The sequence below is a fragment of the Amblyomma mixtum genome, chromosome 8 (assembly GCF_055824585.1).
Source record: "Amblyomma mixtum isolate Tamu chromosome 8, ASM5582458v1, whole genome shotgun sequence".
Taxonomy (NCBI): Eukaryota; Metazoa; Arthropoda; class Arachnida; order Ixodida; family Ixodidae; genus Amblyomma; species Amblyomma mixtum.
In genome coordinates, this window is record NC_143019.1 from 137,275,277 (window position 1) to 137,290,949 (window position 15,673).

A 15,673-nucleotide genomic window follows, 5' to 3' on the forward strand; every position below is an offset into this window, starting at 1 on the left:
TTGTCAGACTCGCCTCGTTCAATGCATTCCCATTGCTTTAGTCTGCTTGCCTACAACAAGTTGCACAATTATTTTAATGTGGTTCTAGAGAGATGCGTTTTCGTATTTTCCGCGCATAACTCGTACAGAACACACGGCTGTGCTAGTTGTGAAAAAAAGTAATTCATCGCTATACTCTTTTTGTTCTTAAGACGTGCACGCAGGAAGACAGGATGGGACAGACGCTGTCTCATCTGGAACGGAACTGCTTGTTCTTCTGAAATTACTAGTTCCAGAAAGAAAAAAAAACTCGCAGGCCGTTTCCAGTCTTTTTTCGTCAGTTTGTCATGATTACGATTTTCTGTTAACCTTTGGCGATTTTTTTTTCGTGCTGTATGCACACCCTGGGCAAATCACAGATTAGTTTTCAGCGTTACGTTTAGAAACTTGCCATCAAGTCAATCTATTTAAAGGAGAAAAAAAAAGCCCAAGCGCCCTACACAGCGAGCTACGCAGCCCCTGTACGTACGAGAAGTGGCTTTCCCGCACAGCTTAGAACCTGATGGCGGACCTTCGCGCAACTCTGCTCCCTGCGGGAGCATATACAGGAACTCTAGACGTCCCGTACAGCGAGCGCCCCTCGCGGCAGCGCCGCGCAGCTGCGGCATGGAGGATTCGCTGGGACGATCGCGACCAGCCGAGTTGGGGCCCCGCTTTTCCACAGCTGGTATGACGTCACGTACAGCGAGCGCCCCTCGCAGCAGCGCCGCGCAGCTGCAGCATGGAGGATTCGCTGGGACGATCGCGACGAGCCGAGTTGGGGCCCCGGTTTCCCACAGCTGGCATGACGTCACGTACAGCGAGCGCCCCTCGCAGCAGCGCCGCGAAGCTGCGGCATGGAGGATAAGCTGGGACGATCGCGACGAGCCGAGTTGGGGCCCCGCTTTTCCACAGCTGGTATGACGTCACACACAGGTCACGCTAAAGGTCAATGGTGGATTCTCCGGGACGACGGCCAAGAGCGGAAACCTCGAGCAGTATCGCTTTCGCAATAGAAGCGTTGCGTTCAAAGGGCAACGTTCAAAGGGCACCGCATCGCGCCAAACGGGTGATGGCGTTCCGTGGACTCCCTGGTAGCGCTACAACACGCTGTCGAGTTCCACTCCTAAAGGCAAACATTAAGTGTCATTAATTGGCAGTTAATTAATGCACCAATAGAATATGAAGTGAACAACGTGTAGCCGAATGCAGCTCTCGGGCTTTCGCCTTTAACCACTTTAGCCGCTAAATTTTTTCGTAATTTTTGGAGAGACATGGGAGAGGCCTTTGGCCTGCATTTGGCGTTTCAGGATGATGATGATTATTAATATGGCCTCCAGTGCGCTGCGCCTGGGCGTTGAACCTTCGGCGTCGCAATCAGATGAGCTTCGCTGGCCACTTCACGAGAGCACTGTGGCATCGCCGCAACTGATCACCCCTCGTAATTAACAGCCACTCTCTCGCGCTGTGCATTGCACGTCGCCTTCTTCATCAACTTCCATCCGCGCGCAGGGAATGTAGAGCGTCCTAGTGCCCTCTTAAGGTGCGTAAAGTGGTTACAAAAGTTTATAGTACGCCATACCAGTAAGATGCCCAATATAGATTTTGCCGATGTTTGCGTGAAGCTTGGCCTTGTAATCCTAGGCGCGAACCGAAAGTGAAATGAAACGGAGTATGCTAGTGCAAAAGTAAGCTCAATCGGCTGTAAATTTTTTTTAGTAAGATATTTAAGTTCGGGTCACGTGCTCTGAACGGAATTTATGGTTTGCAGGTATACAGCAAGAGGGGCGCAGCGTAGGTAACGTGATGCGCATACTAAAACTCTTTTCCACAAATACAAAATCATGAAAGTCGATGACATATCCAAGTACAAACTAATAAAAAGTTACACTAGAGTGATAGAGGGCAAGTTAGATACACTCCTCTCACTCGCTAATCTCCACAGAGAAGAATACGTATACCCTCATCGCCATAACCTGCCTTGGAAAGTTCTTGTCACGCACACAAGTTATGCCCGCCAACGCATTGAATACACACTCCCCCACACACTGAATGTCTTCGCGAAGCAAGATATAGACATTGCGGCACTTAACAAAAACGACACAATGCAGCTGTTTGTTAGCGACCGTTAGTGTTACTAGAGACTATTCTTTGATACTTTCTTTCTCATTGTGATTTTTTTTCCTCGTAAAGTTAACAGATATTAAACTGTTACAGTGCTGTCATTGTTGCCAGGGTGGTTGGAGTTTTGTCAAGCTGCTATTGTGCGGCATTTTCTCCTACCCCCCTTTTTCATCATGTATATTTTATTTTGGTGAAAATAAACTGATTGATTGCTTGATTCATTGATTGATAGTTGTAGATTGATTGCGCGAGGTATCTTATGGTCAATCAAGGCTTTAAAGAACGGCGCCCCCAGGCAGCACAGTTCACCGGCCCGACATTGGAAAGATGTTGGCAAAGGTCGTATTGGACCGATTACCGGTGCTGCCTGGGGCCCACACTGCATCGCGAACATTCGGAGCTTATTTCAAGCCAGGCAAAATAGTGCAGCTTCGCTGTAGCGCGAAGCGAAGCACAGAGCCCGCTTACGTAGGCGCGAGCAAACGGCCCCAGTGTTCTGACGCACGGTGCCCGCTGGGGAGAGGCATCTTGTGCTTTCGCAGAAGGCTCCACCGGTGCAGATGCCGTCGCTGGTGCAACCTGCGAGCGACAAAGCGTGGACCCACGAGGGTGAGCTTCGGTTAGCACTCGGGTTTACGCACTGCAGGACGGATTGGTGCATGATCACAATTTAGGAAGCCAATATTGTAAATGGATGCTTCCACTCTGGTCCTTTGTAAGACCGGCATTTGCCAACACGTTCCAAATATTGGGTCAATTGCCTGTGCTGATTAGAAAGCGATGTCAGATAGCGACTTGTGCTGGCTAGCAGTTGTCGTGAATGGGCCATATAAACTTCGTTTAAGCAAGTGTATACCCTGAGGCTGAAGTCACTAAAACGCACGGACACTGTCTTTAGTCAACTCATTAATAGGCGAATATCTAACTACATTACGCGTTCGCAGTGCGGTTGCATTAAAAACTGCTGATGCCTTTATCGGACAAGAGATCTACAACTTCGGCTAGTTGGAAATACTTTCTTGAAGTTATTTGTGAGCGCTATCAAAATACAGAAAAGGGACGAACACACAGGACGAAGCTCCTTCTAACAACAGTTTAATCTCTCAAGAAACATGACTATATACACATATTAACGTCATATCATACACAGAAGAGGGCGGAACGCACGCGCTGACAAGAATGAAGGAAAAGGAAAAAAAAACAGGCAAAACCACCCTGGCCAATCCCCCGCCGTGGGTATGTGCCATTAAGACTGAGGACATCATCATCATCATCATCATCACCAATACGTGCGCTTACAACAGCCGAATATTACTATTCTTGAGGTAGTGACTTCAAATCCTGCCCGGTGACGTCACTTTCCTTCAGTCAATAGGAATTACCCTGTGCGGTGACGTCCCTTCCCTCGAGTCATCCTGCGGATCATGCCTCGTGGTAAATGTTGTGTGGCGCCCTCTAGGGTCGACACACCAATTCAGGAGACCTTTAGAGACCTGACTGCGCCACTTAGCAAATTCAGCGAATGTGGTCGAATAACCATGATGCTGTGGGAGTGGAGCCTTCTGGTTGTTGTTGTTCGTTGTCCCAATAAAACTGTGGCAAACGGGCGCAAACCCGACTTTTTCCGGCTCGGAACTCCGGAGTGCTGTTCTCCAGTGGCCCTGTCCGGTACCCGGACACCGGGCCTCGCCTGGCGACTTGGAAGGTGTGAGTACACCACACCACAGTAAACTGCCCCTCTCTCGCGCTGTGCATTGCACATCGATGTCCTCATCAACGTACATCTGTGCGTAAAAGCACGAAACGAAACACACATAACTGGCTGCCTGGGTCGTTGGACATAAGTTGTGCTTTAAGCTAGGTGGCCGTATTGACAGATATGCGCTGCTTGCGTTTGCATTGACAACGCTTAGGGAGAAACACGGAACTGCAGCAATAGGTAGCCGGCTTTCTGTGGGTACATTGGCTTTGGCCTTGACGACGTTGTAGACTACTTTGATTTTGAGGAAAGCAAGGTGCATAACGGCTCCCAGGGTCCGTACACACATCAGTCACGCTTTCAGGTACGTAGCGGTGGGCACCGGCTGCGAAAAATTGGATTTGCATAATATTTCGTGCTTAGCAATGCTAAAGCGCCCACGATGTTTTTTCACGTATCAAGCGCAACTAGCTGAACTTCATGCTCTCCTAAGCTATAAAATTCTCACGATATAGCCAGTATGTTGAAGTTTCGCTGCCGGAGTGTGTCAGGCAATTCGCACCTTTGGCAAAGCTGCATTGTCCGGCGACCAGCTTTGTTTCACCCGAGCACGCGCACTTTTTCAGGAAGCACTGGCTGTTTCTTGTTCCTAGATAATCGCATTCGGTATCCTTAGTGCAAACTGCAAAGAACAAAAGCATGAATTGAATCAATTGCTGCTGCACCCATTGCAGTGAACTCAACACGCGCAGGTAAAAACCGCCTGGTAATATGACCATGAGTTTATTAACTAGTTTAATTAGTTTAGTTTAGTTTATGGGGTTTAACGTCCCAAAGCGACTAAGGCTATGAGAGACGCCGTAGTGGAGGGCTCCGGAAATTTCGACCACCTGGGGTTCTTTAACGTGCTCTGACATCGCACAGTACACGGGCCTCTATGCGATGCCAGAGGCCCGTGTACTCTGCGATGTCAGCGCACGTTAGTCAACCCCAGGTGGTCGAAATTTCCGGAGCCCTCCACTACGGCGTCTCTCATAGCCTTACTATTGATGAAAAATTGGCAGTGGCTTAGCTCGGCTATGCCGGATATATGTAGCGAAAGCTAAGGCAAGGCTTGGTTAGCCTTGGTTAATTGTCCATACTGCCGCCTCAACAGCAGTTGCGGCGCTCGCGAGGTCTCCTTTTCATTCCTCCGACATGTTATCAGATACGCGACACAGCTGGCGAAGCGAGCGGAGGCGAGCGCAACGACGAGGCAAGCAGCGTGACGTCATACCAAACGGTGGCGGCGGCTCCGCGGCGAGGCGCGCGGTGTGACGTCATGCCAGATAGCGCGGCGCGCACGTGGCGTCCGCCAGCTGCGGCGGTTGCTAGGAAACGGCTCAAGGTTGGTCTCCGTACCTCCTCGGAGCACCGCCACAGCGAAATCGCAAGTTCGTGGCCAATGTAGCTTCCGCTACAATAACATTGGTTGATTTCAGTCACCAGGTGCTAGCCGACCATGAACTGAGTGAACTGCTGCGAAAGAGTTTGGTGGCATTCAAACCAAATGGCCGAAGCCCTTCAGCTAATGAAACCAAGGAGTAGATAATTTGGTGCTGAATTAACTTTGCTTAAATGAGGAGCGAGGCCCGACCTATACCCAGAACATTGGAAGTTATTTGTATCAGTAGCTCCTCGATCAATTTTTTTGAAGGGGGGGGGGGGGGGGAGGGTTAGAGAGAGGAGGTACGGCGTGTCACATGTCGATTGAAATAGACCAGAATTCAGAGCTGTTCTCGAGCACGATCATTTTCTGCCGACTATTCTCACCGCGGTTCGGGCGTTTCTTCGGGGGCTACAGGGCTGTGGCCGCTCCGTGGCCTGCCCCTTCTTGATAGCCACGAGTTGCAGCCCTTCAGGAGTTAAAAGCATTCCCGAGCAGATCGAGCAGCCAATGACGAAGATACGTCCACAGTGCGGAAGTGTAACAGCATATTTTTAAGTTATCAAAAGGATAAAACTGATGTTTTAATTATGACATTTAGTTTGAAATTCACGTTAATTGTACCGGCGCTTAGCATGCGCTCGCGCTATCGCTGTCGTCTCGCTATTCCATCGCAAATTTTTGGTCAATATCAAGAATTAAGCTTATGGCTAGCACGGAGTTTTAATTCAAATACAATCTTAATCCTTCGTGCCCCCCCCCCCCCCCCCCCCCCCCCAGCACACACACCTAATGTTGTCGCCTGCGTGGTGGTCCGCAAGTCACAGAATACAAGTTTTGTGATGCTTTATGCTAGCAGGCGCATGACAGCGTGGTTTTGCTTAAATGATTAAATGTGAGAAGAGAAGCCAGCTTTCCAGATTTCTGTGGCCCGAAGTCGCGTCAGTTTTATTCGGAAGCCCTCGGCGCCAGCGACAGGGTCGCGCCGCCGTTTGCATGGTCAAGTTACTTTGAATGTAATATAATTGTGCTTATTTCTGAACGTGGTTTAGCTCTGGTGGGCGTGGTTTAGCTGTGGTTAAACCTGGAGTACCGCGAGAGCTCCGCCGAGCCGCCTACTTATGGATGGATGAATAGATAGGAGCGCCCCCCTTGAAACGGGGTGGTGGCAATTGCCACCAGGCTCAGCTTTTCTTTATTTTTGTAACTGTGTTGTCAATTTTCATTAAGATCCGCCATCTTCTTTACCTACGGTTTCCTACACTTCTCACCTTATGTCACATCTCTGCTTTTCTGCCAATCGCTTTTTGCTAACTTCCACTGCAGATTTATTTACATGACCACTGTTATCTTTCAACCCTAGGGCCTCAGGAAGAGTGACTGTGCCTGCATCGACATCCGGACGGATACCATCACATTTGAATATGTGGTGTTCAATTAAAACTGAAGGCACAGCGCACGAAAGACAGGACTAAGGTAGGGACAAACAAAGCGCTGACTTGCGACTAAAATGCTTTATTGCTCGCACGCAATAAATAGGCGAAAAGGGAGCACAATCAACAGATACAGCATCAGTGATGATTGTCAAGAAACACAACAAACAAAAGCACACAATCGCAACCTACGCTAGCGTACTTAACTGCTGAGATAGTCAATTTCTTTTTGTGTTAGCGTGACGGAAGGCTTGCTGACGCAATTGTCAAGACCCCGGTGAATTAAAAGAGCTTCAACTATTTCCCGCGTACGTTGGTCCCTATGTTTATACACTATTGTAGTACGTTTGAAAAAAGGGGTATAGAAGAGCTCGGGCATTCCTGTGAGCGGCTTCGTTTCCTCCTGGTAGTTCCAGGTGACCGGGAAACCAGATGATTGAGGCTTGGTTGGGTGGATGCTTAGTCAGCAATGACAACCCTGACTTATGAATTAATCCGTAATTGGAAATGCGACAGGCGTTCTGGGAATCAGTGAGCACAACGGCGTTGGGGTTATATGCTACAGCTAATGCAATAGCTGCCTCCTCTGTGTGAGTGGGGTTAGATGCTTTCACCGAGGCGCAGTTCACCATCGACCCTGAAGGCGTTGAGACTACAATAGTCATGACTCCATTCTGTGGTCCTGCTGCGTCCACGTAAAGGGTGTTAGTCTGCTTGTCCCATTTCTTCTGCAGGGCTTCCCCTCTTGCCTTCCTCCTCCCGATGTTATATGCGGGATGCATATTCCGCCGAATGGGGTGCACGTTGATGCGTCTTCTCACATCGCGTGGGACCTCTTCGCTTTGGTCAATTGTATAGGGCTGATTAACCTGGATCTTCTCGAGCAGTTCTCTGCCGGGTGTTGTGAGTGCGAGCCTATTGAGTTGTAAGAGCCATTGTGCTTCCCACATCTCTTTGAGGGTATTATGTACTCCTAGAGCCATGAGCTTTGCCGTTGGCGTGGAGTTCGGTAGCCCCAGTGCCGTCTTGTAGGCTTTCCTGATGAGTGTCTCCAACTTTTCAATTTCCGACCTGGAGAGGTTAAGGAATGCCGTCCCGTACATTATCCGCGAGATCACGAAAGCTTGCACTAAGCGGATGGTGTCCCTTTCCTTCATGCCATGGTGTTTATTTCGGATACGATGTATCATCCGGAGGATTTGCTCGGTGGATGTTGTAAGCTTCTTCATTGTGGTGGTGTTCTGTCGCCCCTGCGGGATATACTGCCCTAGGATCTTGATCTCCGTGGGTTTCTGTACTGGGTGGCTCTCTATATACACCGTGATGTCTCCCCCTGATGACCATGAAGGGTGCCGTGACCTGATAGGTTTAGCAGTGTATGCTGACAATCTCGCGCCATATAGAACAGCCAGAAAGGAGTACCCAACACCACACAAATCCCTCAATAAGTTAGAACACCCTTAGGAGACTACAAACCAACACATACCCAACACCAGCTAAATTACACCTGTGGTACCCTAGACTATACTCTCCGCAGTGCCCACACTGTGGAGAGGTAGCTAACCTCTACCATATGGTGTGGGCATGCCAATTTAATCCCTTACTTGACCCCATTCCCAACCCCTCGGAGGAGCAGTGGGAGGCTATTCTGCTCAGCGATGATCCTGACCGTCAGCACTGGCTGGTGGGGAGGGCCACCGCAGCAGCAGCAGCCAATGGACTACCGGACTAGGCGGCCCACCCACATGTTCTGAAAATACTGAATAAATAAAGATGTTTTCAACCAATCAATCAATCAAAAAAGGGGTGCATTTACAAGAAAGCCAATGTAGAGCCAAATTGCTATTGGGGGGGTGGTTTTAGGAAGCGTTTATGCTCACTTAAACGATCATTTAGGCAGCGCCCTGTCTGGCCAATATAACACCGCCCACAGGATAGCTCAATCTTATACACAACAGTTTTGCGGCACTGCACATATGGCGATTCGTGATTTTTTTCACATTCGGCAGGTAAAGGTCCTTCGCGGTTGACGGTCTTACACAAGCGCTGCAGCTTGTTAGGGGCAGAAAAGAGGACTCTGACCCCAGCTTTTCCGGCAATTCTTTTCAGGCTATGCGATACCTTGTGCACATAAGGTATCACCGCGAAGTTTCGGTTTTCTGCAACAGGGGAACTCGTTGTTTTCGTCCTGAATTCGGCAAGAATCTTCTCCGCTACAGCGCGCAGGATGTGGTCTGGAAAGCCGGCCTTCTTGAGCCTCATGATCTGGCATCTGAAGCTGGATTGCATTTGATGAGAACATGACCTGGAAATGGCATTTTTAGGGCGGCTGTCACGACGCCTCGTTTCACTATTTTTGAATGAGAGGATGAGTATGATAAAATCCCTTTTTGTGCTCGGGGTGCGTAGCGCCAGCATACCCCATCGTCGCACATCATTATCTGTAGGTCTAGAAAGCGAATGCCGTCATGATCCGGAACTTCCATCGTTAGTTGAAATGGTCTTAGATTAGACCTGAATAAAGTGAGGATATCACTGGCTTGCTTTGTAACGCTGTGGCCACTTCTTAATCGGAAAATCACCAGAAAGTCATCAACGTATCGGAACACACGTACCACTGAAGATCCCAGTAAGGCTTGGTGTAACTTTTTGTCCAAGGAAGCTAGTAGACAGTCACTGAGGAACGGAGCGAGGCCCGAGCCTATACAGACGCCCTCCTTCTGGATAAAGTAGCTGCCGTTGAATGACACGACCGTCGAATGGTAGCACCGTACAAGTCAATTGCTCGGCCCACGGCACTGTGCACGGCGTCTTGAGGGAGGGAATAGAACAAGTCCTTGATGTTAACGGACAAGGCGCTGACTTTTTTAAAGGTTTCTCCTGAAAAAATTCAGACACAGCTGCTGGGCGGCAAACAAGGAAAGGGTCACTGATGGTTAGTTCCGAAAAACAGTTTTTTAGGTAGGACCCGAGGGCAAGTTGCCAAGTGCCTTTTTCGGTTACAATGACCCGGAAAGGCAATTCCATCTTGTGGGTTTTTGCTGAGAAGAAGCATTGCAAACTCAAGCCGGTGCTTTTCTTTACACTGGTCGCCAGCTTGCCCAAGCCAAGCCTTTCACATCTGAGCAGAGCTTCCTTTTTTGCCTTATTCGGACGGAAATTCTTTAGAAGAAAATTTTCACTTATGGCATCTTGAGCTTTCTTGTGGTAAACATCCGACGGAAGGACGGCAAACCCACCTTCTGTGTCGGCCAGGACTAGCTTGAGGTCGGCGTTTTTGAGAGATCCGGACAGCTTGTTTAAATCCAAATGGTTTTTCTTTACCCTTGTGGTGGGGAGAGATTCCACTGAGTCTAGGATGCACCGAGCGGCGTCTGTCTCATCCTTTGCTCTTCCCGCTGTCTTCCTTGCCATGGCAAGTAGCTCCGGTTTACTTAGTGAGGGTGCTAAGCAGAACTTCGCTCCTTTTTGCAGTATCTTCAGATCGTTTGCGTGGACGTTCGGGTTTCCTGCACAAAATACACAAGATTTTCCCTACACATTATGCAGACGAATGTCCGTGGTGTCAGGGTAAACCTACACTAGAACATATCACATGGACCTGCCCTAAGGCAGACTTAGAGCCAAGAATAAATCCGAGTGTGATGCAGTGGGAGCACTTGCTGGCCAGCGAGGACGAGGAAGGGCAACGATTCCTTGTGCGCCGAGCCACGATGGGAGCAGTCAAGTGCGGCATCCTGGACCAAGGATCGACAACGGCGCCCAGTGACCTGTAAGGGTCAAGAACACCAATTTATTGACAATAAAGTTTTTCCCATCCATCCATCCATCCATCCATCCATCCATCCATCCATCCATCCATCCATCCATCCATCCATCCATCCATCCATCCATCCATCCACAGTGAACCAATGGCACCCTTTCGCTGGTGACAAAGAGCGCGGCATGATGCGTTGCGCGCGGATTCGGACGAAAGCTCATCACTTCAGGTCGCTGCGAGGCGCAGAAGCACGAATTTTTAAAATTACATCGTAAATGGTCGGTTAGCTTTTTGAGGCCCAGTACGCGACATGAACACTCGGTGGCCTGTACTTTACATAATGCAAGCGTATTGTTGGCAACGCCGGCTTTTGCAAGGCCAGTGTCAATCCCCAACCATGGCCGGAACTGGTTTGCTGAGCTCGGGCCATGGATTGTCCGCCGAACACGGGCCGCCGACGGGCCAAGCAAGCTTTTTCCCTTGGGGCGCGTTCTGGGCGTATTTATTTTGTTGCACTTTGAAGGTTTGAAGGTTTATTAAAACGAAATACAAATGAGTTGTAAGTTTCATAAAAAAGTTAGTACAGTAGGAGGTCCCAAAGTGAAAACTGTCTGGGGGACCTCCCATCAGGAATACATAAGGAAAGTGCATAAGTTTGGCAGAGGAGCTATAAAAGTATACAATCAAGTTAAAACCTATTAGTGTAATTTGCGGCAATGAATAAGTTATACAATAGTTAGCGGGCATAATTTAACAAAAAAGGCATAAAATAGCAAAACATAAGAGCAATAGAAAGAACACAAAAAGACATCAGATAACAATGGGCATTGAATAAATGCAGATATAATACACAGGCGGAGAAAGAAAAAAAAAAGAGGTTCCAGTAACAATATGACCGTTTGCTGTCAGAGTGGGGAACATAAAATAAGATGAAGGCAACCTTAAGCATGGCATGAAGCTGAATGGGTTGATAGGAGATGTTTTTTTAGTAAAGTGTAGAAAGCGGGCTGCGAACGTGCGGATTTGATTGCTAGTGGTAATGAATTCCAGGTTTTGATGGCGGAGAAAAAAGCAGTTTGTTTTCCATAATTTGTGTTCACTTTTGGTAGAAGCATATTATTTTGTTCAGAGAATCTAGTGTCATTGCTATTAGAAAGGAAAGATACGGAAAAACAGAGAAGTTGATTGTTATTATTGCGAGCGCGGTAGATTAGAAGACCTAACCTAAGATTAAGGAGGCATTTCAACGGCAGAATGTTTAGGTCAGAGTAAAGAGGTGAAGCAGTGGCTGTGTATGGGCTGAAAGATAAAATTCGAAGCGCTTGATTTTGAAGATGAGAAATACATGACATATGGCATGAATAGGTATTACCCCATGATGATAGGCAATAATTAAGGTGACTGTTAATGAAAGCATAGTACAGGGATAAGAGAACATGGCGTTGAAAGAAAAGTCTAGTTTTATATTAACACCCTTATTCCAAATGAAATTTTTTTACTGATAGATTTGGTGTGTAGATGAAATTTTAGATGACAGTCAAGCGTGATGCCGAGAAATGTAACGGATTCGGAGGCAGTGATAATATGATGTCTCAGATAAATGGCTGGGCTCGGGATGACATGCTTTTGATGAGAGCGGAATGTCATGAAAGTGGTTTTTGTAGGATTAAGTTGTAGTAAGTTATTTTCACACCATAAAACAATATTCTGTAAGTCCATGTTTAATTTGTTTATTAGGCTTGTGAAATTGCTATCCTGAGTGAATAATGTCGTATCATCCGCGTAAAGTATCCGCGTAAAGTATCCGCGTAAAGTGCTTACGAACTCGAGGCTAAAGCGGCGGTCCTCAATGTTTCAGCCCCCACTCTTCACGCTGCTTGCGGTGCCGGTTTAGCTGTGACGTTGCGCGCACTGCTGAACATATTTCTTCTGGCGGGATAATGAAAATCGGCCGTTACTCTACCTGTAGGTACAGTAACGGCATCTGTCTCTTAAATAAGCCGTATCTGCGGGCTTAATATTTGAGTATGCCAGCGAGGACCTCCGAACCCACACCCACTGTGGGCGTGGGTTCGAATTCCATTACTGACACCATATAGAGAGATGAAGGACGAGACACCACCCTCATTCCGCAAAGAAGTGCTTGGCACTTTCTATCGCGCCTTTTACGCGCGCGCGCGCGCGCGCGCACACACACACACACACACACACACACACACACACACACACACACACACACACACACACACACACACACACACACACACACGCACGCACACACACACACACACACACACATTTTAGTATGGTGTGCGGCGCCACTACATTGTTGACGCAAGATGTCAGTCACCTAAACAAACAGCATTGTAGTGAATAGCGCAGTACTGCAGCTTCGCGCGTAGCATTGGTGATAGATTTTTGTGGTTGCCATCAGTCAACTATGACAAATCATCCTACATCAAAATTCTTTTGATCACAACCGCGTAACAATGGGCAACTAGGGCACACACACAAACACAAGTGACTGCAACCAGTCGAATTTTTTCAGCGCATGCATGTGACATACCTGGGGCACAGTCACTTCGAAAAAATTGCCAAACTTTCCAACGCTATAAAACAAATTAAATTATTATGAGCGGGCAACTACGCCCCGAAAAGCACAACCGATTATCACACATGCAAACGCGTCCTTGAAAGTAGATTATGTTACGCAACCATATTACAACGCAATCGGTTCACATAAAGCCTAGACCACACGTATGTCTACACAAAAGTAAAAGCTAAATATCCACTCCCATAGCGCATGCCGTTCCAATTCATCTTGGCAGCGTTAAGTTTGAAATGATATTTGGCAAAAGACGCCATTCCAGAAATAGCACTCCGAGGATATCCACTATAGTGTCGTGGGCTCGCCCGCGGACCACTTCCGCCGTGTACTCCGCCATCAAAGCGATCGCTATTAAAAGGCTTGTTGGTCAGTCATCATAGTTAAAGAAAGCCCAAACAGCCACTTTAGTTCATCAGATTTCTTCTGCATTGGGCTCTTTTCTATCTACCTCGAGCAAGCAAGACGCCGCCATAACCTGCGTGAATCTTATCGCGATCTCTACTTGCAAGGCCAGGATCCTCTCCTTCTATCTCAAAAAGAAAATTGTACCGTTTGAAGTCAGCGCCAGTCCCGTACACTTCTTCGTTTGTCCTTGTCTTTTCGCGCTGCATTCTTTAACCATGACCCACGAAGGAGCAGAAGTTAGTAGAGCGATGATGGTAACCAAGCGGTCGTCACACACCGCCATAATCAGACGACTGACCAGAAGCAGACGAAACGCTAGGTGGCGGGGCGGATTGCAGAAAATGGTGTTTTTTTTTACTCCACTGAGGACTTAGGGTGCGTTGAGACCAAGAAACGCCACTTAAACATGGGAGTTATAAGGAGGAGAATCCTCCTTTATGCCTCATCACTGAGTGCACGGAGTAAAATAGGTCATCTAGCACATCTTTGCTGCGTATTGATGGAGTAAATGTTTTTGCATATGGAGTTTAAAGATGGTCGTCAACCATTTAAACTCCCATTTGGGTTGATTTTTGTAGGTACTCGCACAAGTCGGGCCGAGTCTGATCATCCGGTCGACATTGCCAACCGTGCGAGGGTTTTTTTATCAACAGATAGGGAGTGTAAACGCGCTAAACATGAACTGGGCAGTCAAAACCAAAAAGCGGGAGCTTCGAAAGCAAAGGCGCATGTGCGCTGCATGCGTTGGCGTCGACAACATCGTGGCAGAAACGCGGCACTGAAGATAAGGCTGTCGGCGTTCATTGGCCTTGGCGTTGACAAAGTTCTAGACTCCGATGATTCTGAGGAAAGGAAGGGCGCATAACTGGCTCCCTGGGTCAGTGGACACCTCATTCGCACCTTGAGGTAGGTACGTGGCAGTGGTGAGAGAGATGTGGGTTGCATGCGTTAGCACTGGCTCCTAAAGAACGACTAAATGTGTGTTTATGTCTAACACCCAGCCTAGGCATAGGTCTGCATGTCTAGCCAGGCCTAACCACAGCTAAACTGAGGCTTAACCAGGTGATACCAATACTTTCACCTGCATAACCAGGGTTAGCTGAGCTAAGCCGCAGCCATTTTTTTAATCTTCCATACATTGATCTCATTTCTACCTAAGCCAGGGCAGAAAACGCAACACAAAGTTCATTCCGGCGCGCGGTCTACTGCGCGCCAAACGGCGAGCGTTGGGTGCGTCTGCTAGCTGCCCCGGCGCTGGAGCCAATGTATCACACCACACCGAAGCGACCTTGGCCTAGGCGCCGCCAACGTCCGGAAGGAGCCGAGAGTAGCTTAAGAGGAGGAGGAAAGAGATGGCCTTATTTTTAGTTCATTCTGGCATGCTGGGGTAGGAACGTGCGAGTGGAGCAGGGTCGTAGGGGTCGTTGCGAGGTTCATGGGGAAGCGTGTGAATGGGAGAACTCCAAGGGTCATTGGCAACGGTGGCAGTCCAGCCAGTCTTCGGCTCCAGCGAAGTCGAGAAGCGTCCGTGGTGATCTACCCAGCACTTACACTTACCACACTGTTACAGGGTGGTTACAGGTCCTATTACAGGAGTGAATCGACCTTAGCGTGGTGCGTCAGCGCGAAGATGACCTTTTTCTTCCGCGTCCCCCGCTTTGTTGTTTTTTTTCGGCGCCGCGTGACTTTTATGGGTGCTTGCAAGGGGAATGGATATTCTTTCTTTATATCAATTGGTTTGTTATCATCTGTTTCGCTATAGTGAGGTTGAACAGTGCGGTGCCATCAGCAGAGCAGACGAGCAACACCTTTTGTGAAAGGCTAGGGGTTCGTCTATACCGGAACACTACCAGTAAAGGAATTCTTGGAAAGGAAGCAGTTATTTCTACCTTGGGGATCACATTGTTTAATTTGTAAACAACCAGAAACAATAGACCACGTTTTTTTTGCACTGTTGGGAGGGGGTATACTTTTGGGACATTTTGCAACGGACTTTAAAAAAGGAATTTCCGCTCGACGCTCATGGTATTCGGTACTTGCCTGTGCAGAGTGAGGATGGGACACCATTCGACCTCATTATGCTAATGGGCCTCCATTGTATTTGGCGCTCCAGAATGGCAGGATATCATTGCGATCCTGATGCAAGGCCTGCACGGATCTATTTTCGGGAGTGCATGCATAAGTATATTGAAGTTCAGAA

General features: G+C 48.2%; 2 protein-coding genes across 2 annotated transcripts in view; both read right to left on the bottom strand.

The window, feature by feature from the left end:
- Positions 1-4,623, bottom strand: part of LOC149334584 (uncharacterized) — a 38,795-nt gene extending 34,172 nt beyond the window's left edge. The window contains exons 1-2 of the mRNA XM_089557957.1: positions 4,404-4,623; positions 2,611-2,721 (exon numbers count right to left, since the gene is read on the bottom strand). Of these exons, the coding sequence (XP_089414083.1) occupies positions 2,611-2,721; positions 4,404-4,620 (328 nt within the window). The 5' untranslated portion in view covers positions 4,621-4,623. The remainder of the gene's footprint in view (positions 1-2,610; positions 2,722-4,403) is intronic.
- A 2,139-nt stretch (positions 4,624-6,762) lies between these two features.
- Positions 6,763-15,673, bottom strand: part of LOC149334585 (heat shock protein 75 kDa, mitochondrial-like) — a 42,654-nt gene continuing 33,743 nt past the window's right edge. Inside the window, exon 7 of the mRNA XM_089555204.1 lies at positions 6,763-10,470. Within this exon, the coding sequence (XP_089411330.1) occupies positions 10,318-10,470 (153 nt within the window). The 3' untranslated portion in view covers positions 6,763-10,317. The remainder of the gene's footprint in view (positions 10,471-15,673) is intronic.